General features: G+C 40.8%; 2 protein-coding genes across 4 annotated transcripts in view; one reads left to right on the top strand and one right to left on the bottom strand.

Annotated features, from left to right (window-relative positions):
- Positions 1–4,451, top strand: part of LOC125012073 (protein unc-13 homolog B-like) — a 143,510-nt gene extending 139,059 nt beyond the window's left edge. For all 3 annotated transcript variants that reach the window (XM_047591695.1, XM_047591693.1, XM_047591692.1), the window contains 5 exons: positions 182–329; positions 423–479; positions 1,027–1,110; positions 2,273–2,432; positions 2,511–4,451. In XM_047591695.1, the coding sequence (XP_047447651.1) occupies positions 182–329; positions 423–479; positions 1,027–1,110; positions 2,273–2,432; positions 2,511–2,793 (732 nt within the window). In that variant the 3' untranslated portion in view covers positions 2,794–4,451. The remainder of the gene's footprint in view (positions 1–181; positions 330–422; positions 480–1,026; positions 1,111–2,272; positions 2,433–2,510) is intronic.
- Positions 4,452–5,837: 1,386 nt separating this feature from the next.
- Positions 5,838–25,200, bottom strand: LOC125012074 (SEC14-like protein 2). Its single transcript, XM_047591696.1, has 12 exons — positions 24,878–25,200; positions 22,853–22,928; positions 18,786–18,829; positions 16,994–17,056; positions 16,702–16,890; positions 15,079–15,174; positions 12,912–12,972; positions 12,731–12,814; positions 12,520–12,626; positions 8,559–8,698; positions 6,939–7,108; positions 5,838–6,846 (listed from the first exon to the last, which is right to left on the bottom strand). The coding sequence occupies exons 1-12, from the start codon at positions 24,929–24,931 to the stop codon at positions 6,695–6,697; spliced, it is 1,236 nt and encodes a 411-aa protein (XP_047447652.1). The 5' UTR covers positions 24,932–25,200; the 3' UTR covers positions 5,838–6,694.
- Positions 25,201–25,426: the final 226 nt, after the last annotated feature.

Raw genomic sequence — 25,426 nt, 5'->3', positions numbered from 1 at the left:
TTTTTTGGGACATTATAAAGTGTGTGAAGTAATGCACTGAGAATTTCCCACACGCTAAATCCTCTTTTCAATGTAGCTTTTAGATGCTGACATCAGATTTAAACCGACACCTTAAAAAAACTTTCATTTATACATTTAAGAAAAAAAAAACAAATCCTCCTTTCACTTTCTTTTCTTTCAGCAATACTTCCACGCCGGAGGAAACGGGCTGAAGAAGGCCTTTGTGGAGAAAAGCCCCGAGCTGGCTTCTCTGCGTTACGCCCTCTCCCTCTACTCCCAGAGCACAGACGCTCTCATCAAGACCTTCGTCACCACACAACACTCCCAAGGTGCTCACAGTCGCACACACACTGCAGGCTTTTCATGGTGGGATTTCCTCAAATTAAAGTATAAAAAAATATATATTTTACCTGTCTTCACAGTGCACGACGGCATGGGCATCAGAATCACGGGCAACGAGAAGATAAGGCCTGATAGGGGTAAGTCCGCTACACTCTCAAATAACGGTCATCACTCAGTGTTGCATATTTCCTTAGTTATCAGCTGTAATCTTTTCCTCTTTTATATTAGATTAGATTCAACTGTATTGTACATATACAGGTAGAGAGCAATGAAATGCACTTTAACATCTAACCAGAAGTGTAGCATAAATATATGTGGTATTTAAATGATATGGTGCACGTTGGTATATGAACATATTATACAGGTGGATTTAATGTAGATGATAAATTAGGTGATACAAACTACAGATGCATTAATAACAGGCGGTAGCTACCTAATGTTACTAAACTACTGCAATATTTGGTACATAGTAAACGGATTATTTAAAGTGTGGCTTGTGCTGTAAATGAGAAAATCATCACTGGTTATCTCCAGCTTCTAAAGGAATAAAATGGATTTTTAACAGACCTAAAGCAGAAGTGGAAAATAGGAAAGTGGGTCACTGAGGCAGCACCGAGTGGCACGGAGATAAGAAATCAAGTTAAGCTTAAAGATGTGGTTAATGTGCAATAATGTGTGATACAGGTTCGGGGATAGAGAAGCCGATCGGAGAGGCCATGCTGCAGATCGACATGCTGCTCGGGAAAGAGCGCAAGGTCAACGTCAGAGGTGGGTTAAAAAAAAACATATGACTTATGGTCATGAACAGCTGATTTTAGACCGTTAACCTTTCTCACTGTGAACTACTTTCTTAAATGATCGAGACGTGACCTCAGTGTAGCCAAACAAACATTCATTTATTCATTTTCTGTAACCGCTTGTCCTCTGGAGGGTCACCGGGGGACTGGAACCTATCACATCTGTCACTGGGTCGCCTGTTTATCTCAGGACTAACACAGAGAGACAGACGACCATTAACACTTACACCTACAGCCAATTTAGAATCACCAGTGAACCTAACGAGCAGACACAGAGAGAGCGTGCAGACCACACACAGAAAGGCCCAAACAAACATTTATTTTCTAAATGTTTCCATGGTTGCACACTGAATAAAAAAAAAAAAGACCTGAATCAGATTAAAGTCTTCTGTTAAAGAAGCAACGAACACACTGTAATATGCCTGATGGTGGTCACACCGTCCCCTTGGAAACTGAAAACTGAAGCGTCCTCATAACCTCCTACAGAGAGGTGGTGGAGAGTGTTCAGCGTGTACCTGTGGAGGCAAGAAAGCCACGCAGAGAGAGTGATCCGACTCTCACTGCCTCCTTTCCAACCTGTTGCATCAGGAAAACGGTACCAGAGCATCAGAAGCAGAAAACCTCAGCATCAGAATCTCTTTAATGGCCAAATGTACCATGTACACAGGGATTTTACCTGGTGTATCAGCGCCACATAACGTTAAATAAAAGGTAGCAAGAAAGGACAGAAAACAATATATACAATCTAGAAAGATAAAAAACTGGAAATATACATGTGATGCAATGACCAGAATAATTACAGACAAGAAATGACTGTTGCCGTGGATGGTTCATGCAGAAATGGTCTCAGGTCTTAAGTGTCTTAGGGGAGGGTGTGGGTCTGGGAGGGTTTGTTCAGGAGAGAGTTGACCTGAGGAAAAAAAAATGTTCACAGACCTGAACCTGCAACCTGACTTCTCACATTACTTTACTTATTTATCTTTGCACAGGTCTCCAAGAGGAACGCCATATTATTCTGTCTGCATCACAGTTGCACGTTTGACAATAAAGTTTGATTTGACTTGATTTGAAAAATCTCTTTTCTCTTTTTCCCTTCGTCTGCTCTGCCTCTCCTCTGTCGTCCCTCCATCCAGTGATCGCGGTGAACGACATGAAGTGGCAGACGTCGGGGATGTTCCGGCCGTTCGTCGACGTCTGCATGGTCGGCCCCTTCATGGCCGACAAGAAGCGCAAGTTCACCACTAAATCCAAGAACAACTGCTGGACGGCGAAGTTCAACGAGGCCTTCCAGTTGTACGTTTGAAACCAAAAAAAAAAAAGTTAAAGTTAAATCACATCGTCCGATCACTAACGTCCTCCTCTTCTCTGCAGCGTCCTGGGTAAGGAGTCCCCCGACTGCTACGAGCTGCAGGTGACTGTGAAGGACTACTGCTTCGGCCGGGCCGACCGGGTGGTCGGCGTGGCCGTGGTGCAGCTGCGCGACGTGGCCGACCGCAAGAGCTGCGTGTGCTGGTGCCCCCTCGGGCCGCGCATCCACACCGACGAGACGGGCATGACCGTGATGCGTATCCTGTCCCAGAGGCCGGCCGACGAGGTGGCCAAAGAGTTTGTCAGGCTGAAATCTGAAACCCGGCCCGTGGAGGAGGGAAGATGAGCAGATGGAGATCCAACTCAGGATCAGATATTTGTGAAACGTTAAAAATAAAATAAATAAATAAATAAAAATGACGAGGGACAGGGTCACCGCTAGAGGCAGGGCTGCCCTCCTCAGTAAACACAGACCCTTTGGATGATATCCAATATGAGAAAGAAGGACACAATAAACAGAACTATAGATGTGATAATTAACGAAATGAATTGAGAAAGAAGCAGCATATAGGGTTAAATCTCAAACTCAGAGGTCAGAATAGTTTTAAATAAACTCTTCTTGAGTCTGAAACCTAAACAGTGAGTAGTTTATCATCTGTAGTTAATGAAATCTGGATCAAATCCATCAGATCTCCAGAAAAGAGCGGATTCCGAGTCTTTCTCGCTACGTCGCAGCCTGAAAAGATGGCGTCAGTTTTAAAACTGAACGAACACGAGTAACTGTGAGGCTCGATCAGGACGTCATCCCGCTTTCCTCCACTGTTCGAGCATCCGAGGCCTTTAAACGTCAAGATTCATCATCATTCAAAGGGACAAACGTTGTATTTAGCATGAGTTGTCGCAGAAAGCTCGATTCAAGGCGGTAACCAAAGAAGACTGATCCAAAACCACAGGCCGGGGGTTTAGTGCTGAACGGTTATTCCCCTGCTTGTCTTTACATGGGTTGCTTTTTTTTTTTTTTTTTTCGTTCAAGAAAGAGGTGGTCACGACCCAGAAGCTGGAGCGAGTGTTACAAAAACAAGAATAAAATACTGTGAGGCAGCAGGAAATTCTGATGCTGTGAACCAAGTGTGTGTGTGTGTGTGTGTGTGTGTGTGTGTGTGTGTGCATATTAACCTTAAATACCCGGTGAGATTTTTCCCACAATAAATATATCCTTGAAAAGAAGGAATAGATGTTGAGATAGTATTTTGTAGCAAGTTCTTCTAAATATAGCCTTAAAATGAGCCGGCTGTAACAAAGCGATCTTTGTGGGATTCAAACAGATGTGAAAGCTGACTTGTAATGTCCGCCAGAGCAAAAGTTTATTGGGTACCTGATAGACCACTGGACTGTGGCCTCTCTGTCTTGAAATTACGAAGAACTGTCGACCTGCCATTAGCCGGCAGCCAGCTTTTCTTGGGGTTAAGTAGCGAAGAGCTGAAAGAAACCTCTTAGAATTTATTTCAGTTTTCACAGATCGGATTGAGATCGAGAACAAATGCCTTGCCATGCATGCACAGCCACACCCCAGTCTTATATCTCAGACTATTTGATTGGGGGTTTTGCATTAGCTAAAGACTGATGGAAAATAACCCAAACAAGCAGGTTTGACTTCAGTCTGAACGGATTTGAATCCTGCGTGTTTACCATGTGCCAAGGAACGCAAGTGTTCAGCGAGCCACGTTCAAATCGACCTCTCTCTGCGTGCGGCGTTTTGATTTGTTTGCAGACAGATGTCGCCCCACTTGCCGCTGCAAAACCAGACGCACGGTAGTCTTTGGTTCTGCTCCGTTAAAGCCGAACAAACGGGCCTGATGAATGCATGAAGTGGGATCTAATAATACTGAGGCTTCATCTGTGCTGCCGTGACAACTGAACTCTTGCACTCTGTTCAAAACTAACTGTAAGTTTGTAAAAAAAAAAGAAAAAGAAGAAATGAAATGAGCATGTATTTATTGTACACAGCTAGAATGGTGACATCCCCCCCCATGTATGTACTGTGAATTATGAAGATTGATCAAATGTATGTAAAATACTTATTCCAATGTGACATATGTTGATTATACTTGTACTTAACAATATTTTGTACATAAAATATTTATGAATCAAGCCTGTGTTTTGTATCTGTTACAAAAAAAATTACCACTTGTAACAGCCGAGGTATGCGATGCAGAAGTGCATCTGCACAAAACATCCGACACGAAGAAGATCGGCTGCACAAACACAATACCAAGAAACTGAGATCAAATCTGCAGAAACTGAATGATGCCATCACGTCAATATGGGCCAAACTCTGTTTCCACATCACTGACTTTAATTAAAGCAGTCCTAAAGACAAAAGAGAGTCCAACCTGGCACTGGAAATTAATAAAGTAGCTAGAATTCTTGGTTTTGACACACAATTTGTGGATGCTTTCCACCACACACCTGCAGAAGGATGTGAGGACGGCAGTACCGAGGTCAGGAAGTAGAGTCATTGATGCGCCGTCTCTACTGAACGGGTGGAGTTGTTGTGGCAGCTGTTGTGCAGCCCCAGATGTTTAGACACGGTCCTTCACGTTGATGCAGAGGTTGATGGGTCCACTACTACTACCTCAAGTCTGCACTCTGTCTCGTTGTTGTTGCTGGTTGTAGGTCTCACCCCATAACGCTGCATCATCCACAAACTTGACGACGATTGGAGAGGAAGTGATGTGGATCCTGACGGTCTGTTTCCTCTTAGTTAAAAAGCCCGGAGTCTGGTCGCATAATAATGGACTCAGGCCAAGTGTCTGCAGTTTCTCTGTTACTGTTTGGGGTATGATTGTGTTAAAGGTGGAGCTAAAATCCAGGAACAGCAGTTTGACGTAAGAGTTCCCGCTTTCAAGGTGGGTGAGGGCCATGAAACAGCATCCACACAAGCGTAAACTTGAAATTATACAGCCTTTAATTAATTCATTCATTCATGGTTTCATTTGGTTGCACATTCTCAAAAAAAAAAAAAAAAAAGACTGCAGATTTGAGGGTTTTGATGCATTGAGGGATCCTGAAATAGACCAGTACCAGTTCAGTCCCTTCTCTCCAGCAGTCAGAGAGCTCCCTCTCATGCTCAGATGACAGACAGCAGTGACTGTGGTCCACAGCAAATAACTCATCAGGTCTATGTGGAGCTGAAGGAGAGTAAAATGCTGCATTTTTGTCATGCACCAGGGAGACAGAAACAGATAAACATTTGTCTGTTTTGCAGCTCACAAATAGCATTAGCATTACACCCTAAATAAATATAAACTGTTTAAAGGTTTGTTTATATCAGCGCACACACAAATGATGCTTCTCAGTAAAGTTTCTGAACACAGTCAACAGACAATGCAAGACTCAGAATTGTGTTTTATTTCTTTGCAGCTGGAAATCGGCGCAGCCTTCATTGTTGGGAAAAGATAAGAATCAATCACTTTCGACGGTCCGTACAGTGAGAGCAACACTTAGAAACAAACCTTCAGTAAAATTATTTACAGTCATTTCCGCTGGGGGAGTGGAGGTTATAATCTGGTCACAGTCTAAATAAGAATATAAAGTGAAAACCCCTCCATCCCGACCATAACCCACAGGCTTACATTCAATAATGGTCAAAATCACCTTCTTTTGCCCCTCGTTAAAAACAAGGTATTATCATTATTATTATTATTATTATTGACAAAAGCTTAAATATCTCTAAAATAGAACTATAATTAATTTACTTGGAATTGTTTTGAAAATAAATACTTAAAGGAATGTCATCTGCAAATGTGCGGTGTTGATGTGTATATAAAGAAAAAGAGAGTACCTGCTTTATCTGCTTTACCTGACGACTCACAACTGATGAATAATTAACGAGGAAGATCGTTAAATTATTCCATAAGCTTCCATAGCTCAGCAAATGTCTTTGCTCCAAACATATTTGCCTTATGGACCTTACGTGGTGGATATTCTCTATATATATAGATATAGATATATATTACTGTTGTATTGTCATGAAAGAACCATTAGCATTTTCTTTTTATTATAATCACTTGACATGGAGAATGTGTGAGGTGGTGTTTGTGTGTTTGTCTAATCACCGAGACGATTAAACTCAATACTTCACGTGTTCTGGCAGCATGCTCACGGTTCTCATCAAGTATGTCAGGCTGTGCTTACTAGTGGCGGCTAAACACGACTGATCTGACAGCACAGTCATGTCCTTTGCGTTAAAACTGGCTGCTGCTCTCCTCTTGCACCTTGTGGCTGGCCTGCCCGTTGGTCTGTGAGGACTGTAGCTGGTCGGGGAGCAGGACTTCGACGGAGAAGCTGACTCGTTTGGCCTGGAAGATGCTGTAGGTGTTGTCAAATCTCAGCACGTCTGCGGAGGACAAAGAGACAGGGATGTTTATTTAATGTGTCGGATTTAGCGTTGCAGTAATGACACCGCTAACAGCTGACTTGGCGACTCACAGACTCCGGGACGCTCGCAGGTCAGAGATCCGTCCTCAGGCACTAAGTGGGAGTTGTATCGCTGGCTGGGTAAGACTTCCTCCATCTGAGCCGCCTTCTTCCATTCGCCTTTTTTCGGCTTTAGAAACACCCCAAAACCAATATCTGCCCCCTCGCTGGCAAACTGCCACCTAACACATAAGAAAAACATAGTACTTGATTATGAATATGAACTAAATGCACCAATTGCAGGAATAAAATACAAGATTATAGGCCTTTATAAGGCCAATGTCATTCTTTTTTTTATTATTGTGATTTAATTGTATTGACAGAGATTACAATAAATGATAAATGAACCTCTATAAATAAATAAGTGAATCAAATAGTTTGGTTCTTCACAGAAAAATGGCTCTGATTGGTTGGAGGATCGTCCGGTTGCAAACATAAATGTTTCTTTTTCTCTGTACTGGTTGAAATACGCCACATAATAAACTCATATTCTGATAAAAGCCAGACTAGTTGACAATGCTAAAGCCAGGAGTTAGCATTTGTTAAGTACAAATTTTGTGCAGCACCTTGGTGGTCTGTGGCAGTGTATCTGTGCACTCACAACTGAATGTTGTTATCAGTGCGACAGCTACGTTTCTGTAAAGTTGATTGTTTTTAGAATATTGCGCTTTGGTTTTGGTTGTTAGTCCAAAAAACAAACGTCCGACCATATTCATTGAAACGCAATCTACAGCAGACTTACAACACAACCTTTAACTATAAAATGAGTATATTATGTCGTGTATAATGCAGAATTAATCCCCCATCCACAGCACTAAACAACAGACGGTGCAACATGTGTCTGTGAAATCCTGCTACGTCCTTGTTTCCCCTCTCAGTCCTTCAGAGATACCACTTATCCTCTGAGACTCTAATGCACAAGTGCAATGTATGCAAAAGTCTTATTTGTGTAGTTTACACTATATCTGTGATGAAGCTGCTTCTCAGTCTCCCGGTGTGTGAGAGACAGAGTGTGTTTTACAGCTTTGTGTTACTGCAGCCTTAAGAAACCTTCAGTTTAGCCACGAGTCGATGCTGAGAAAGACTCAACAATCCGGTTTCCTTTTCTTGGTTGTGATGCCTGGTTTCCCCCCATCACTTGCAAATGAATTAATTTATTTCGAACAACATATAAAAATGTGTAACCACTTGTAAATATGAGAAATAATGAGAGAAATAATGACTACAAACCAAAACAGCAACATTTCTACCTCTTTTAACTATTCCTCAGTTTGTTTCTTCATTTATATACATAAACATACAATTTTAAATCTACTACATGCATATCAATATAAATATAGTATAAATATTTGTAATACATATGCATACCTGCTGCATAAATATAATATATAATACATGTTTCTTTTTGAACTCTGATATCTTTTGTATTTGATTTTGTTAACATAGTGATAGATTCTCATTTGACCTGTAAATTGAGCAGTATTTTTAATATTTCCTGTACATTTCAAGTTGATGCTAAAACAGGAAATGAGATGAAAACCAATTACGTTGCAGAACCTTAATTCCACATGAAAAAAATTTCAATTAGAGTCAATTAGCTGATCAATTAACATACAGATTTAATTTACTGACCTTAGAACGCAGCCCGGAAACAAGATTTCATAATCCATCTGCAGGGAAGAGCCTCGACTGACGGTCGCACACTTCTCATAATCCACATTAACGTGGTCCCGCACGTAGTAGGAGGGGGGAACCGGTCCCACGTGGTTTATCTGCAACGGAGAACCACACACACATGAACTACAGGTGTCAGGCGGTCGCATTTAAAATGTGTGAGTACTTGAAAGGGTAGAGCACATGGAGGGGAAAAAGAGAAAGCTTCACTTACTGTGCCAATAAACATTTACATACGCTTGTATTTATTTATTTTTTTAAAAGGAACTGGTCACAAAAACATAAACGTATTCTCTCTTTCCTGTTTATTCACATCAAATTAAAGGTCTGTGATGGAAGGGATTTAGTGACGGGGAGGATAATCTAACGGCGAGAGATACAGTATGAAGTTTAACATTGCACATAAATGACAGGACAGAACTTATACGAGCAGGAAGAAGAACAGGACATCTATCTGAAAGCTCAGAAGGGTCAAAGCATGGTGGTAATAAAGTTTCCAGGGCTGTATTGTTGTTTGTAGGATGTGAGAAGAAGTTCACATTCATTCTGAACGACAGACAAAAAAAAAAAAGAAATGATACAGAAAATAAAGGCAGAAGCTGAAAGAATAAAACAATAAAATAATAATCAGTGAGAAAATCATTTCCTTCCTTCCTATATATATATATATAATGTGCCCAACTAAACTTCAAGAGTGAGGGAACGCTCAACAAAGATGCGTAAGGCTCAACATTTCCACAAACAAATCTTTAAAACTATACAAGCTTCTGCAAATTTGCAAGAGCCTCCTGTGAGGCTGGCTACGTTTACATGGACGATATAACTATAACCGGACTGAAATGCTTCTTATTTGACGTTATAAATAAAATAATCTGATAACATGGGTGGTTCTTTCGACGTGTGCGATGTGGCTCAGCCTGCTTTGTGTTTTTCTTGTTGCGTCGCCTGATGTTTAGCCAGAGTGACGCCAACATCTGCAGAAAGAACGTCTTTATTCCAGCCAGACACAGTTATTTGCAGTTCCTTCTGATCTGCTTTCACTATCCTAATTGAATTATTATTCTGAGTTATGAGTGGAAGTCCATGTAAAAAAGTGCCTTGTTCTTGCAGGACATGCTGCTCACAGGTGCCTTAAACAAAGCTTCCTCAATCTGAACCTAAACACAGGGAGAGACTCCTAATGAAAAACAAATCCTCGGTTTAAGCCAGCAGTGACCTCTTGTCTGATTTGTCTATCTTTTTGTTGCATGTTGCCTGTATTATCCTAGATTACTTTAGTCTTGTGTTGTTGCAGAGATGTTTTATCATTAAAGCACTTAGTAATCCTGTGATTTGAAGTTATGATAAAAGCTATAAGCGTGTATGTTAAAGCCTGAAAATGATTAAACTTATGTTTCTTGTGTGCACTGTCCTTTAAACTGTCTCCTGATGCAACATTGCAGTGGCATGAATAAAGGTTTATCTTATCTTGCATTAAAAGTGCACCTAAATCTTTTTTTTTTTCCTTCCTGAACTTTGCACGTCTGGTGCAAATAAGAACAAGACACACATTTAACAATAAATAACATAACCACACATTGGATAGCACTGGTTAGTTCTTAGCAGACAAATCAAAAAGAACATAAATCAGTTCCTAGACCCTAATTAAAATAATACAGTACGATGTCAAGGACACACAGGTAGCTAACGTAGAGATGTAGTTTAAAAAGAAAAGAAAAGAAAAGAAAAGAAAACACTTCGAGGCTCAGCATCTCAATCCCTTGAATCTTGAATTTCTCTCCTCCTGTTCCTCATAAGTCCTTGGCCCAATTTTTTATCTACAGAAACAGCGACAAACATGAGTCAGTTTCCTAATCAAGAGCATCGTCTATTGATGCGGGACTACAGAAGCTATTTGCTTATCACTACGCTGGCTAAATCTCAGCTCTGACGGGAGGCGTGATGCGTTCGAAGCCTGAGGTGATTTCCTGAAGTTAACGTTTTTTTTGTGTGTGTGTGTGTGTTGCGTTAATTAGAAAGGCCAAAAATAAGGTAAACTGTTGAGCCTGTGTGCAGCTGCATCGATCCATCCTGCCACAAACAGCCGGCCCAGAATCACCTTTGCATTTCCCATTAACCTGCTTAAATGGGCTCATCAGTGTAACAGGATCCGTCACAGAGTCGCCAGTAACATGCACTGTACTTTTAGATTCTGCAGCCTGAATGAGACACGGCTTCATCGTCCGTTTAGGAAAATTATTTTCATTTTGTGGTTCGGCCGTGTCAGGAAAAACTGGCACAGGCGCTGGAACTCACATGAAACGTAGTTTGCATGTCAAATTCAAATCCACAACATTACAAGTGCACAGCAGGCACATTCGCAGGCCGGTCAGTGTTTATGACAAAGCAAAGCTGTGAAGCTGACAAACACTACACAAGCACAGGATGCAAATCAGCGAAAGAAAAAAACTATGGGGCAGCTGTAGCAGAGCTGGTACATATCTTATTTTTTTTTTAAAGCAAGCGTACTGTTCACTATTTCAGCACTGAGTTCATTTAAAACTCTCTACAGGGGTGTTGATAGTTGGAATCAGACTGGTATCCAGTGACAACCATAATAACCATAATTCAAAACTGACAAAGAAAAATGCTTTGGCTCGCAGCTCTCTGTCTGCAGTGTCTCTGCAAAACTTTATCAGACCTGTGAAATTGTGGACGATCTGACGTGCATATGTGAAAATGAAACTTTGACAAACTTTTATTTTTAAACGTAAGTATATTTGCACTCTTTAACGGCTGAATGCATTACTTTGCAGAGATTTGACCAAACAGTTGTGCGCGTTTGCTCTCGGCTCAGATTGGAAACTTGTGCTGTATTTATCAGGTTAGGAAATGATTCTCTGCAAATGACTGCCTTAATTAATGCATAAAACCCACTAACGCCCATGCTCATACACTGCACTGGTCATGTTTAAGTTTCTGTTTACACCTTCAGTTCACTGTTCACATTTTCACTTGCACTACTTATTTTATAATTGGTATTATACGTATCTAATTTATGTTCCACTTATATTTTAGATGGTTAGGCATTCGTGTGAAAGGCAAAGAAGTATTTCTTCGTACAGGGAAACGTGTTTTCATACTGTGCACGTGACAATAAATTCATCCACAAGAAAGGAAAAATGGCTGGAGCACTACTGGTGTCCTTCAAACCAACGGTGCACTGGAAGGGGAACTAATGTCTGAAGGAAAATGGAAAAATCATGCAAAGGTCTAATTAAACAGGCTGGAGTCATAAAAAAAAAAAAAAAAAAAACACCTACGTGTTTCGGCTTGTGTTTCCTTCAGGGTGTCGTAGGATCTTTCACCCTGAAGGAGGTGCAAGCTAAAACATGTCGGTGTTTTTTTTGTTTGTTTTTGTTTTTTTTAATGACTCCAGCCCATTGAATTAACGATCTTTTCCTACAATCCCATTCGAGGGCCTGGACTTGGATTTTCTATGCACTCATTTTCCTTCCTGCTTTCTCTAATCTCTTTCTTAGAGAACAGATCACTTGTGCAAAAACTACATTTCACAGGCCATGGAAGTGGTCTCTGCACTGCAGTGTATGCACTGCATTATGGCACAAAAATAAGCTCAATCCAGTTTTAAATACAAAGAAAATACTTTGTAGTAGTAGGACAGCTGCACATAAGATTACTGGTGCAGAAACCAAAATGATTCAGTTGGTTGTAAACTAATTTAATACAGTAGTCGACATCTAGGGGCAGATTACTGTTGATTTATCTTTAGAGAGTTCATCCTCATTGAAGTGAGTGAGTGAGCCCAAACTGACTGGCCATCGGTCACGGATACTCGTCTCCTCCAATCTTTCAGCTACCGTTTGGGGAAAGAAAAGCAGCACCCGTAGGTGTGCAGGACTCTACGTCACTGACTCACCCTGCTCCGACAGCAAGGGTCTCCATCAGGATCCGTCAGTTTACCACCGTACATCACCGGCAGCTCCTCCGCATCGATGTGCTTCAGTAACACCTCCTGCCAGTTAGCTGCAGAAACAGAGACACAACAACAACAACAACAACAGCTTGTTTGAATACGTTCTTTTTTAGATAATATATTCACCTCACAGCGATATGTAGAGTGTACCCACCTCCCAGGATGCTGATCTTTTGCCGTGTGTTTTCACTCAGAAAGGGCTTAACAAGGTTGAAGGCCACAGGAAAGAGTTTGGGTGCTGAAGGAGAAACAAACAAAACCAATGAAAATAATACATAGGGATGAGAACAAAGACTGTAGGTGAATCAGTCAGAAATTTTATAGGTTAGATTTACCTTTAATAACAAACAGCCTCTTCAGACCCTCCGGGTAGTTGTCTTCAAACATCTGGAGAATCTGATGCGACAGAAACTAAACCTTTTAGTGTGCTTGATACGTCTGTGTCACAGCTTCTATGTGAGCTACACTCCAACATTTTTCTTTTCTTTTTTTATTGAAATGTAATATGAGTATAAACTTTTTACTTTTCACAGTAACCATCTTTGACTGATTTAACATGTAAATAAATATTTGATTTCTAAAATGGAAATCAAATATTTAACAATTTTGTTGGAGAAGTTCCCAGAAATGTGTGTCACTTGTAAGGTGCCTCGTCCAGTTCATCACAAATCAGCTCCATGGGGTTAAAGTCTAGAGACTGGGCCATGGTCCACTCCATGTTTTCCATCTAGTTTTTATCCTGAGGTAGTTCTGGTGGAGCTTGGACTAAAGTTTTGGGTCATTATCTTGCTGTAGGATGAAGCTCTGACCAACTATACCAGAGGAAACTGATGCTGTTGTAAAACCTTTGACCAGTAGTGTATATATACTGTATACAGTGGGGGAAATAAGTATTTGATCCCCTGCTGAATTTGTAAGTTTGCCCACTTCCATAGAAATGATCAGACTCTGGTTTTTATGGTTGTTTACTGGTTATGGGTATAGACAGAATATCAATCGAAAATGCATAAAAAACACACAATCTAAAAGTTATAAATTGTTATGTATTTTATTAAGGGAAATAAGTATTTGATCCCCAACAATTCACTTAGAATTCAGGCTCCTACAGATTGGCTGGTGCGCATGTGGCACACAGCTGTGCTCAGTCAACTAATTACCAATACTCCTGATCTTAACTCGTCATGTATATAAAGCACACCTGCTCTAAGAATCAGTTTCTTACATTCCAACTTCTACAGCACCATGGGCAAGACCAAAGAGCTGTCAAAAGATGTCAGGGACAAGATTGTAGACCTGCACAAGGCTGGTATAGGTTACAAAACCATCAGCAAAAGGCTTGGTGAGAAGGTGACAACTATTGGTGCCATTATTCGCAAGTGGAAGACCCATAAAAGGACCATCAACTGTCCTCGGTCTGGAGCTCCCCGCAAAATCTCGCCTCATGGAGTGAGGATGATGATGAGAAAGGTGAGGGAGCGTCCTAAAACAACACGGCAGGAGCTTGTTAATGATCTGGAAGCAGTTGGGACCTCCGTCACCAAGAAAACAGTTGGCAACACACGTTATGGATTGAACTCTTGCAGTGCCCGCAAGGTCCCCCTGCTCAAGAAGGCACATGTACAGGCCCGCCTTAGGTTTGCCAGTGAACATCTAAATGACTCAGAGAAGGCTTGGGAGAAAGTGCTGTGGTCTGACGAAACCAAAGTTGAGCTATTTGGCATTAACTCGACCCGCCGTGTTTGGAGGATGAAAAAACGTGAGTATGACCCAAAGAACACCATACCCACGGTTAAGCATGGAGGTGGAAACATCATGTTTTGGGGCTGTTTTTCAGCAAAGGGTACAGGGCAACTTCACCGCATTATGGGGCCAATGAATGCAGCCATGTACTGTAACATCTTGGACAAAAACCTTCTTTCCTCAGCAAGAACACTGAAGATGCCTCGTGGGTGGGTTTTCCAACATGACAATGACCCAAAACATACTGCCAGGACAACAAAGGAGTGGCTCAAGAAGAAGCATATTAAGGTCATGGAGTGGCCTAGTCAGTCTCCAGACCTTAACCCGATCGAAAACCTGTGGAGGGAGCTGAAGCTCCGAGTTTCCAAGAGGCAGCCAAGAAACTTGAAGGATTTAGAGACTGTCTGTAAAGATGAATGGGCCAAAATCCCTCCTGCGCTGTGTGCAAACCTGGTGACCAACTACAAGAAACGTCTCATCGCTGTGCTTGCCAACAAAGGTTTCTCTACAAAGTACTGACTTGTGTTGTGCTTGGGGATCAAATACTTATTTCCCTTAATAAAATACATAACAATTTATAACTTTTAGATTGTGTGTTTTTTATGCATTTTCGACTGATATTTTGTCTATACCCATAACCAGTAAACAACCATAAAAACCAGAGTCTGATCATTTCTATGGAAGTGGGCAAACTTACAAATTCAGCAGGGGATCAAATACTTATTTCCCCCACTGTATATGTGTGTGTGTATATCTGCATACCTCGCCATATGTTTCTATAGCTGGCTTCCATAAGTGTTTCAGACCTAGACCCTCAACGTCGTAGATCATAGTGATGGACTCCACATTCTTCCCCAGCTGGATAAAAAAAAAAACACAAAAAGACAGGATGCTTTAATCTGTAAATATATTACAAAACATAACAAGAAATAATGTGCTGCCTCAATGTGAAATACTGATGTAATAATTTGCATGGATATTTTTAAGTTATTTCAGCTCGTATTGAGAACATGCCACAAGACGTTTCTAGTTAGACCAAGTCAATTACTTTAGTAGAAGGAACACGAGTTGCCTTGTCCTCCACAAGCTTATTTAAGTTAAACACATTTAATTTTTATTTGTGTAAAATAATAATAATGCATCAGTTTTATACAGCGCTTTACCATAGACACTTGGAGTTGTTTTACATTGGTCACATTTCTCTGTTGGTGCTTTTCTTATGCAGAAAAAGCTCTTGATTTTGAGATATACTTACTTCCTATACATAGCATCTATATAACAATGAAATTATTTCAAAAGGAACCCTGGACTATAGTTAAATAGGGATTAGAGTTGTGTTACATCCTCAGATTAAGCAGTTCAAGGGTAAAAAAAAAAAAAAAGGCTGGTTTTATATTGAATTTTCAATTCTTCCCCTCTCATCATTAGCAACCTCTTAAATGAATGGAGCATAGATGTAATTACAGATCTCTTTTATGAGGGAGACCTGGCCAAGAGTGGAAGCAGTCCAGCTTTTACAAGAATTAGCATAAAGGCCGAGTTACATGACAAAGAAAAGCTCAATTAAAACACAGACAAAAAGGACTCAATAGATTTTATCAGCTTTTTTAAACTCCTTTAGAGATACTAAGTTTGAAATTTGATGTGAGACAGCAGGAGTAGAAAACCTAAACGCTGTCTTTCCCAGTTCAGTTCATACATTAGGAAACACACATTACAGTATATGTAACACAGATACTGCGTTTCCCTCTCACTGAACTGAATGAGAAGGAGTGTCCATACCTATGACTGGTAGTGTACATAGGAATCATGCCCAGAATGGATTAGTTAAATACGTGCACATGAATGACTAAGAAGGCGTGTACATAAATCTCTCAAAACTATCTCAAATCTGAATATGAAGACAGTGAGCAGAGGCATTCATGTTCATCACATCACCATAATTATTTAGTGGCAAAAAAATCAGACTCCACCAGTTTCTGTTTCCCATTAAAAAGTCAAACAAGACTTGTTTCTGTAATAAAATCCCAATAAAAGTCTTCAGCTTTTTTGGCGGGGGTGGGGACCTTAAAAAAATAACTGGTTTCGTTTTATCAATATTTAATACAACATGCAGATGACAAAGCTCTACTCGTACTCTGTCTAATGCACGCTGAAGATAAGTGACAGCCTTGGCAGAGGTTGGTGCAAAGCAATAAATAACAGTATCGTCAGCATAGAAATGGAACTAATTTGGAGTTTAGTGCAGAACCATGAAGGCTTAAGGGTTTATTCATTCATTAATTCATTCATTTGCTTTGTCCACTTTGTCCAACACAGACACACAGAAATTCTAGCGTCGGACGATAATTTTGGACCCAGACCCCTGTAGATATCAGCTCTTACTCTCTCTGACTGCACGGTGCATTCCTTCTGCAGCATCTCACAGTCTCTGATCTTGGACTTGATGAAGTCTTGCTTGGAGGCGGACAGGAAGAGGCCTTTGGGATCCACAGGCCCGATGACATCGTACCAGATGGGACTACCCTCGCGGTCATAGCCACACATTCCTCCGGAGAGATACTTCTCTATCACCTGCACACAGAAGCCGCTTTTAAACGTCGGTTTCAGCAGCTGCGTAGTGTAATAATTAAAGAGGATGACTCATGATGCATTTATTAAGTTTGTGAAGTTTTACCTCTGGTGGACGCCACTCAGTTATTATTGTGTCTACTTTCATCTGTTTCCTGAACTCCATGTGCTGCAAGAAAAGATGAATGCATGTTACATTTAGAAGCAGCGACAGACTGATTACACAGTGACGGGTCAACTCGAGCACAATGTGGTGATTTAAGTGGATTAGGTGGTTTTAAACATTGGGTGTGATGTCAAAATGTGACCTGTAAGCATGTGGGGGATCAGTTATGTCGTACAATTGTTTCCTATGTCTACAAATGGAAAAAATAAATAATGAAGACACCAGTTCAGATATATTTGAAGCAACTATTTGACTGTAAAGTGTCAATTTAACCACGTTTGTAGGTTTCATTTCTAACCATGATGAATGACGAGCTTGCAGAAAGAAAAAAAAATGGTCTGCAGACATCAAATTGAAGGTTTCTAAAATAACATGAGACTTATATCTTGTCAGGAAATACGACAGATTGAGAACTATTGTTTTTATTTTCCAGCACAAACGTGTACAGGAGATTTTTAAACTTCCGTAAGACTGAAGGGTTTGATAGCTTTAAAGTACAGAGAGAATCCTCTCATTCTTAAAAACTGTGGTATCAGCACCAGAGAAGAAGCGACTAAATGACATTAACAACCTTGTTAACTATCTTTACACTTCATTTTTGTCAAAAAAAACGACGGGCATCACAAGCAGGAAACTCTGTTTGGTTCTGTTTTGTTATAACTGCTTTCATTAGTATCATAATTACCACATTACTCTTAAAAATAAATAAATTAAAAAAATGCAGTGTCATACTGAGCCTCGAGTCATTGCTCAATTAGCCACCGCTAATGTTTCTCACACAAAGCTGTTATTCACTTAAGTTAAGAGTTGGAATCAATTTCCCGTCAAACAGAAGTGTTGTTGATGTTGTTGTTGGGATGAAGGATTGATTAGTAGGAAACTATACACGTGAATACAACATTTTAAATATTTTTATTTTAAAACATGTATAAAAATGTATATATATAGTTTTATTCTCATGTAATAAATGTAAAAAGAAAATGAATATTGAATTTAAGTGCACATAAAAATCCCTCTAAATTATTACGAATGTTACCTAGATGTGTAAATTGTCAAATACACCCAACAATCACAACATTATGACCACCTTCCTAATATCGTGTAGGTCTCCCTTGCGCCTCTGAAACACCTTGAGCTGTTCTTCATGTTTTTTTGAGTTGTTCCTGAAACATTTTGGGGGTCTGGTCTGGTCTGGTCTGGTCTGGTCTGGTCTGGTCTGGACTAGGTCGGTGCTACATGTCTAAGTAACATCCCTATGAATAAATACTAGGTCCAAAATTCTCACAGCAGAACGCTGAATTGTCACAAGATGATCAATTTTGTTTAATCCTCCAGTCAGTGGTCATAATGTTACACCTGATCGGATTATTTTGATTAAAAATGTCTAAGCTGCAGGTTTGTCAGTCTGATTTCCTGTGCCCCCTAGTGGACAACACTCAGCTTTAAACCAGGTAACTATGAATCTCATTCTGTCTCTCTAAGTACTTCTTTAATCCCCTTTGTCCATCTTATCTCCTCCGGCTGCTATGATGACTCAGTTTGCCAACAGCGGACCATTACCTCTCTAATCTGAGGCCACTCCCGCCCTCGATGGACGGCACAGGTGGCGGCTGAGCTAAGTGCACTTCTACAAATAACCAATCAGTCACCGAGAGAGAAGTCATTGTGGTTGTACATTGACAGGAGAGCAACACGTGCAGGCTCAACATCCCACAAGTAGGAGGTCTGTTACCTTTCGCAGCATGGCCTCAGACTTCTGGACATTGAAGTTTCTGGCTGTAAAAGAGTGAAGATGAGTAAAGAGATTAATATCGGCAGAGGGAGAATAAGCAGGGCGTTCTTCTAACATATTACATTTAGTATTATAGTACAAAGATAAAGCTTTTTTAAATGAGCTGCAAAGCCTTTAAAATGAGGAGGAAAAAGAGAATAAAATGTGTTGCATTAACTTTCCTGAGACATGAGGGAATAATATGAATAATGTGAAAGTGCATCTGTAAAATAGGTCAGCCTAGTGGTGTGGGAAGTTTTACATAAACAGACTCTGGAAATGTTCCTGACTGCATACCTTCATCTTCTTAACACAGGGAATTGCTCAAACCCTTGAAATAACAGTAGCAAATAAAACACACAACAACCAGCAGGTTACTAATGTGTAGCCTTTACAATTGTGCATAAAAGTTTCGTCCACAAAGGACACAGGAAGGAAGGTGTAAGGAAATGCAAAAACACCAGGAAGTTATTCTTTTATGATGTAAAACTTTAATTCACATCCCAAAAGAATTCATCTTCTGCTTCTCTATTCTGCTCAGCATTAACACACAGTGTCAGTGTGACTTATGCAGAACAGTGTGGACAAACTGTGCACGGCCTAATATTCCCACTAAGGTGATTAGCTCGGCAGCTGACGGTCTGGTGGAAAAGAACAACAGTGTTGGTGCTGTGAGGTGAGACTTACAACCAACTCCAGCAGAGGATTACGCTGTAGGCCGGTGCTCCACGTTGGCACATTAACCAGGACCCGAGCGGCACGGAGTGACGCAAACGTACGAAAGCACAAAGCGACGGAGGCCGTTCGTTATTTGGGTCGGCAAAGAAGTGTCTGGCGGACGGATATGGATTACGTTCTTGTATGCATCCTCACAGTGATGCAAACACTTTAAAGGCCTGACCACCAATCAGCCACAATATTATGACCCTTGACAGGAGAAGTGAATAAGATTGATCATATTGTGACAATTCAGTGTTCTGCTGGGAAACTTTCGGACCTGGTATTCATTCATGTGAATACTTGTAGACATGTAGCACCCATCTAGACCAGACCAGACACTCCCCTCAACCTATAGGACCCAAACCTCACCACTAACAACAGTCTTTTCTTCCAAGACATGAACCTGGTTTAAACTTATGCAGCAGATCTACATGAAGACAACAGTCTGGCCTAAGGATTGATATATGTGCAAAAGATTCGTAGATCCAACAAAGATGCATAACCTACTTTTACTCCTAATGTCTGTCCCTAAAGTTGGTATTGAATTGTGGGGAAAAAGATATTTAAGTATGTGAGTCCCTCTGCTCTGGGTTTGTGGGGAGCTGTTCTCATCAAATTAACTTTTAAATAACTTTAAAGCATGTACATCTGCCTGTACGTATTCTAACTGCCTGGTATTGTCCCTGTTTGACGCCTGATGTTGATGACTTGACAAACACTTATGTGATTCGCTCTGATCGACTGAACAGTCGTACATACGTTCAACATCCTGTCTGTAACCCTGTGACTTGTGCCGCTTCCTGCCTGATGCCTGACACTCAGAGATCTTCAACCTGATGAAACTTGAGGCTAAAGGTTACGTCATAATAACGATAATAATTTTATCTTAAGTTCTGATAGAGTTTTATGGTACGAGGCCTCTCCGGGCACCTCTTTATCTGATAACTAATCAATTATCTTCCAGTGCCTGTCACACCACTGGGGCACGTTGACTGAAACATGCAACAAACATTTTGTTAAGTCATCACTCCGTCAGGCCTCTGAACCAAGTCAGAAACTTTCATGCCTCAAAGGCAGCTCAAAATAAACACATTTAAACAGGCTGAACTGGCGTCGTTCACCTGTTCTGTATCTCTCGGGGTCATGTTCTTTAAAGATAAATGTATTGAGAGTCACCTGAGAACCACTGACTGCTAGAAGACTCACCCTCTATCATGTGAACCAAGCAGGGACACAACAAGGGAAGTAAATAATAGACCTTTTTCACAGGAGATACACGATCAGGCATATCATTAGCATCAGCATTACAATATTATCCTAATGTTGTGTAGGTCTCCCTTGTGCCTCCAAACCAGTTGTGACTCATCAGAGAATGGACGTGGGTCCTCTGAGGGCGTCCTGTGGTGTCTGGCTACAGGACGTGTTGAGGGGAGGGGCCTCTGTGGATCATCCCACAGACACTTGATCAGTTTGGGCCCGGTCAACACCTTGTATTGTGCTTCATGTTTTTGAGTTGTTCCTAAAGTGTTTTTATGTCTGTGTCGTTCTGCATACGAATGTCAGATCCAAAAGTTTCCCCTTAGAGCAATGAATTCTCACAAGATGTTCGATGTTATCAACTTCTCCTGTCAGCGGTTTTAATGTTGTGGCTGATTGGTGTATTTTGACCTTCTGTACAGTATAGAGGCGCGTTTCGATCGTGGTTTCCCTCTGTGAAAAGTCTTATCGTCTACTATGATAAAAGGTCTGCAGTAAAGGGACAAACAGCTTGGGCAGCATCAACCTGAACCTGGTCTGGAAAGTGAAACCAAACTGCAGTTCCCTGAGTGTCCACTTGACGTTGGCTTCAGAAATAGAGTGTTAAAATACTTTCTGTCTCTGCCTGGCAGATGGGTTTCTCCATATGCGCTGGGTTCTGCTCTGGAGGTTTCAGGACGGTTTTTGTAAAGCATCTTGAGATAATTTGTATTGTTATTGACGCTGTATAAATAAAATTGAACTGAACTGAACTGAACTGAACTGAACGTCAGCATCACTGAACCTGCACCTCTTTTACCGTTTCTGCAGTCTGGCGTGACTTCAACCGACACGCTGAGCTTCACGACGTCACAGAGAGCTGGTCCATCTTTATATGGTTCATGAGCACCCTCGACTGGGTTTAGATGCCAAACCTGCTGCATCAGTGCTCTTTGTTTCCAAGAATATCGCATTGCTTTCTTCATTTTTTTTTACTAATGACTGTGAAGCAAAGGTTGCTTTATATGGAAAAATTACACACTGTCCTGAAACAATATCCCTTTTTTAACACTCAAATCAATATCTAAATAAAAAAATGTATAGCAAAGAAGAGCTGCATTGAGTATAAACAACAAAACTCTACCATCTGGTCTGGTCTGTGTTATTAAAGGGTCAATCATTAGTCCTGTCTGTGTGCAGCTGCAGGCTATTTGCGTTAAATCAATAGACTAGACCACGCACACAGCGTGAATGGCTTTCCATTCATGCTCATTTACAGTATCTATGTATATATATATGGTCCAAACAGGCCGTCACAGTCAGTGTATGGAGCTGTGAAGGTCTGATTTTCTGCTTCATAGTCGTATCGAGGCCTTATTAAAGAGGAGAATGACCTTCACTGGTACTCTCTATTCCTGTTATGAGAATGTGCTTCAATGTCAAGACAGGTCCAGGAAACCTGAATGTAGGAGAGCATCGGACACGCCGCAGCAGGCTGGCTGTTTTGCCATCGTAGTGCACCTTTAATGCGATTAGCTCTGGATTAGCCCGATACACCGAGTGCTAGGCCTCTGCTCCAGAACTAGTCATACAAGGCCTGCTTTAATCACCGCCTCCCATTTCCTCCAGACTCTGAGTGCACTGACTCACCCGAGGAATCCCACATATATTTATATATATTTATATATTTTCTTTTTGGTCTCAGAGCGGATTAAGGCTTGGTTTTAATTTATAGTTATGGTTCAAGTTCAGGCTCGTTAGTGCCTTTCTCAACTCCTGCAAACGGAGAGTAACAAAGGTTGTGTCACGTCCTCTCGTGTAATAAACGTCTGTAACTTCTGCTTTTCTTTTGTATACGTACCCAACTGATTGAGTGTGTAAATCAGTGTATGCATGTGCATTCTGCAATTTCCCCCATTGTGGGACAAATAAAGTTTTTTCTAATTGTAATTTCCCATACAGGTAATAATAATATCAGGAATATCAAGAATAGGAACATTTCTTTCTCTTTTTTTTTCTTTTTACTGTGAGTGCAAATTGCAGGCAAACGCTGAACGTCGTTCTGAACTCACCTCTGAGCCAACGTAACAGGAAGTGGTCATGCTGCAGTGGAAGTTGAGGAAGAATATCTTGTATCCTCACCCGAAACTGCAGCCGGACACATGGAGAGAAGAGCAAACATGTGACTTTCAGGGGAAAGTTTAACACAATCTTTAGTTACAGTTACGAGCCTGGAGGTGAGAAGACGTCTTAAAAAACACTTCTCTGTTTATAATTATTCCTGTTTTCACAGCGGAGGGCTTTTAATTTCAGATGGCCAGACTTTTCCTAATGCGGCCAGAGCTTGTGACTTCATGACTAATTACATTACTGCATGATGACATCTCACGACTATAAACAAGCTTTGAATGTGTGGGAAACTAGTGAAGGAGGCCCTTAAGTTTCAACTACGCTTTGATGCAGTTTTCATATTTATTTCATTAATCATTTCACTTAAACCAAATAAATCCAGTTCCCTCTAATGGGAAAATGGTTTGGGAATGATCATTTCTATATTTGCTATAACAGCCTCTGCTCTTCTGATATCAGCGGCTCCATCAAAACCTGGGCCTCAGCCAACGTTTCACTCCAACCCGAAGGTCTTGATGGAGTTGGGGTTAGAGCTCTGTGCGAGGCTGCTCACGTCCTGCCACACCAGAACCATGTGTTCAGAGATCTGTCTTCACGGCAGAGGGGCACAGTCATGTTGAAATAGGAAAAGTGCATCTGCCGCACGATTGCCTCAGCGAGGGCTGTCACGTTTCAGAGCAAGCTGCAGCTCTAGGATCTCCTGAAATCCACGGTGTGGCTGGGTTGTGATGGATTAAATTCACACGAGGTTTTGTTTTGAGCAATGTGTGGAAAAGAAAAAAAAAGTTGCAAAATCGAAATAAGTGCTCCCTCTGTGGCCAGATTTGCACGTTTTTTGATTTGCCTGGCTTTGCGGTGTCTAACTCAGAATATATCACTGTGCCATGCAAATCCGGTTAAAATTAGTCCATTAAAACCAACAGCATTACAAAGCAGCAGTTGCAGCGGCTGTAACAAAAAGCATACAGTGAGTATTCATATCTCTATGTGATGCTGATGCTAGCCCCCATCCCAGCTCCAAATCCACAGTTATAAAACAGGCCTGATTCTTGTTCCTTCACTTGTTGCCGAGCAGTTGCATTTCATTTTGTTTAAAAAAAAATATCTGTATTTAACAAATGCACATTCTTATTACACCATTAACACTAAAAACAAATAGACTTTTTGCTGTTTGGCCATCGCGTCCAGCCCTTGCCCAAGGCTAAGTTTCCACCTGAAAAAACACCCCCAGGTTCAGTCAGTAACGGCTGCATGACCGTAGAGACAAAAAGGTGGACACGGATAAGAGACATGTCCCTTATTACTATCACCAGCTCAGAACCATCATTTTTTTATTTTCTTCTGCCTAATCAACACTGTACTTTGAAGAGTAAGTAACAACGAGCCGGAACTGAATCAGCTCTGAAAGTTCTCTGCTGCAACTCTGCGAAATCTTAAGCAACACAAATGAAGCACAACAACACTAAATTCATTTGAATCAAACTGGAATTCCGCAGCCTCTTTACGGAAAGTCTGCAGCTGTTTTTATTTTAACTGCATGGCTTCAAACCAAAGCATGGAAAACTAAATCACCGCCGTAAACCATTAAAGAGTTGCAACATTTATTGGATTAGCAGGACAACAGGGTTGCATGCAATTTATTATCTATTGTTTTTTCTGCTGGTTGCAACTTGTTGAATGTCTGGAGTATATGCATTTTCCTTTTCCTTCCTGATTGGACTAATTTTATGCATTATGCATTTTACATATTTACACTATCAACTATGAATCAAAAATAATTGTAAAATATGTACATGGTGGCAAATACAAGAGAATAAAATAAAATAAAATAAAATAAAATAAAATAAAATAAAATAAAATAAAATAAAATACTGTAATAGCTCCATACTTATATATTTCTAACCGTATTATAAGCCTTTTTCAAGCGGACTTATTGGGACTTTTACTGCCATTATTATTAAACGTACCTGCTCCAGTGCTTCAGCCTGCTTGGGGCTCAGGTCTCCCAGTCTCCCGCTCATGTCTGTGGTAAAGACAGCAGCTCCCTTCAAAGCCAAATTTTTGTCACACGGAGGGACAGAACCGCGACAGTGAAGCGTGACAGGCGTGTTTTTGTCGTGGACGCCTCCCCGTGATGCTCATTCAGTGTCCGATCGCCCCCTTGTCAGCTGACTGCTGGTGAAAAGACGGACGCGAATGGAAAGACGGAAAAAAAATGTAAACACGACTCTTACATCGGTTCACATCCACACCAAGCGGCTGACTCGGCCAAAGATAGGAAAAACTGACAGGAGGGCGACTCTCTTCCAGATAGGGAAGACAAGAGAGAAATGAAGCCCCGCCCTAAAGTGCGAAGTTATTATTTGTTGTGTTTATTCTAATAAAGGATTATAATTATAATGAAATTTGAAATTCCCAGTTTGTAATTATTTTAATTATTATTTTGACAGACGCAGCACATTGGCAATGCTAAAGGGGACACTGATCACTATTTCTCCCTAATAAATAATTTAACT

This window comes from Mugil cephalus, chromosome 8, assembly GCF_022458985.1.
Source record: "Mugil cephalus isolate CIBA_MC_2020 chromosome 8, CIBA_Mcephalus_1.1, whole genome shotgun sequence".
NCBI classification, from domain to species: Eukaryota; Metazoa; Chordata; class Actinopteri; order Mugiliformes; family Mugilidae; genus Mugil; species Mugil cephalus.
The sequence above is the reverse complement of the archived record's forward strand: the minus strand, read 5'-3'. Positions and strand labels throughout refer to the sequence as shown.

Bases quoted from the DNA above. Each gene is read 5' to 3' on its own strand.
- LOC125012074 (XM_047591696.1), bottom strand. From the start codon at position 24,931: ATGAGCGGGAGACTGGGAGACCTGAGCCCCAAGCAGGCTGAAGCACTG. The intron at 16,891-16,993 runs GTAAAACTTCAC...TTCTGTGTGCAG, and splicing joins CTGAGTGGCGTCCACCAGAG to GTGATAGAGAAGTATCTCTC. The intron at 12,815-12,911 runs GTAAATCTAACC...TTTCTCCTTCAG, and splicing joins GAGGCTGTTTGTTATTAAAG to CACCCAAACTCTTTCCTGTG.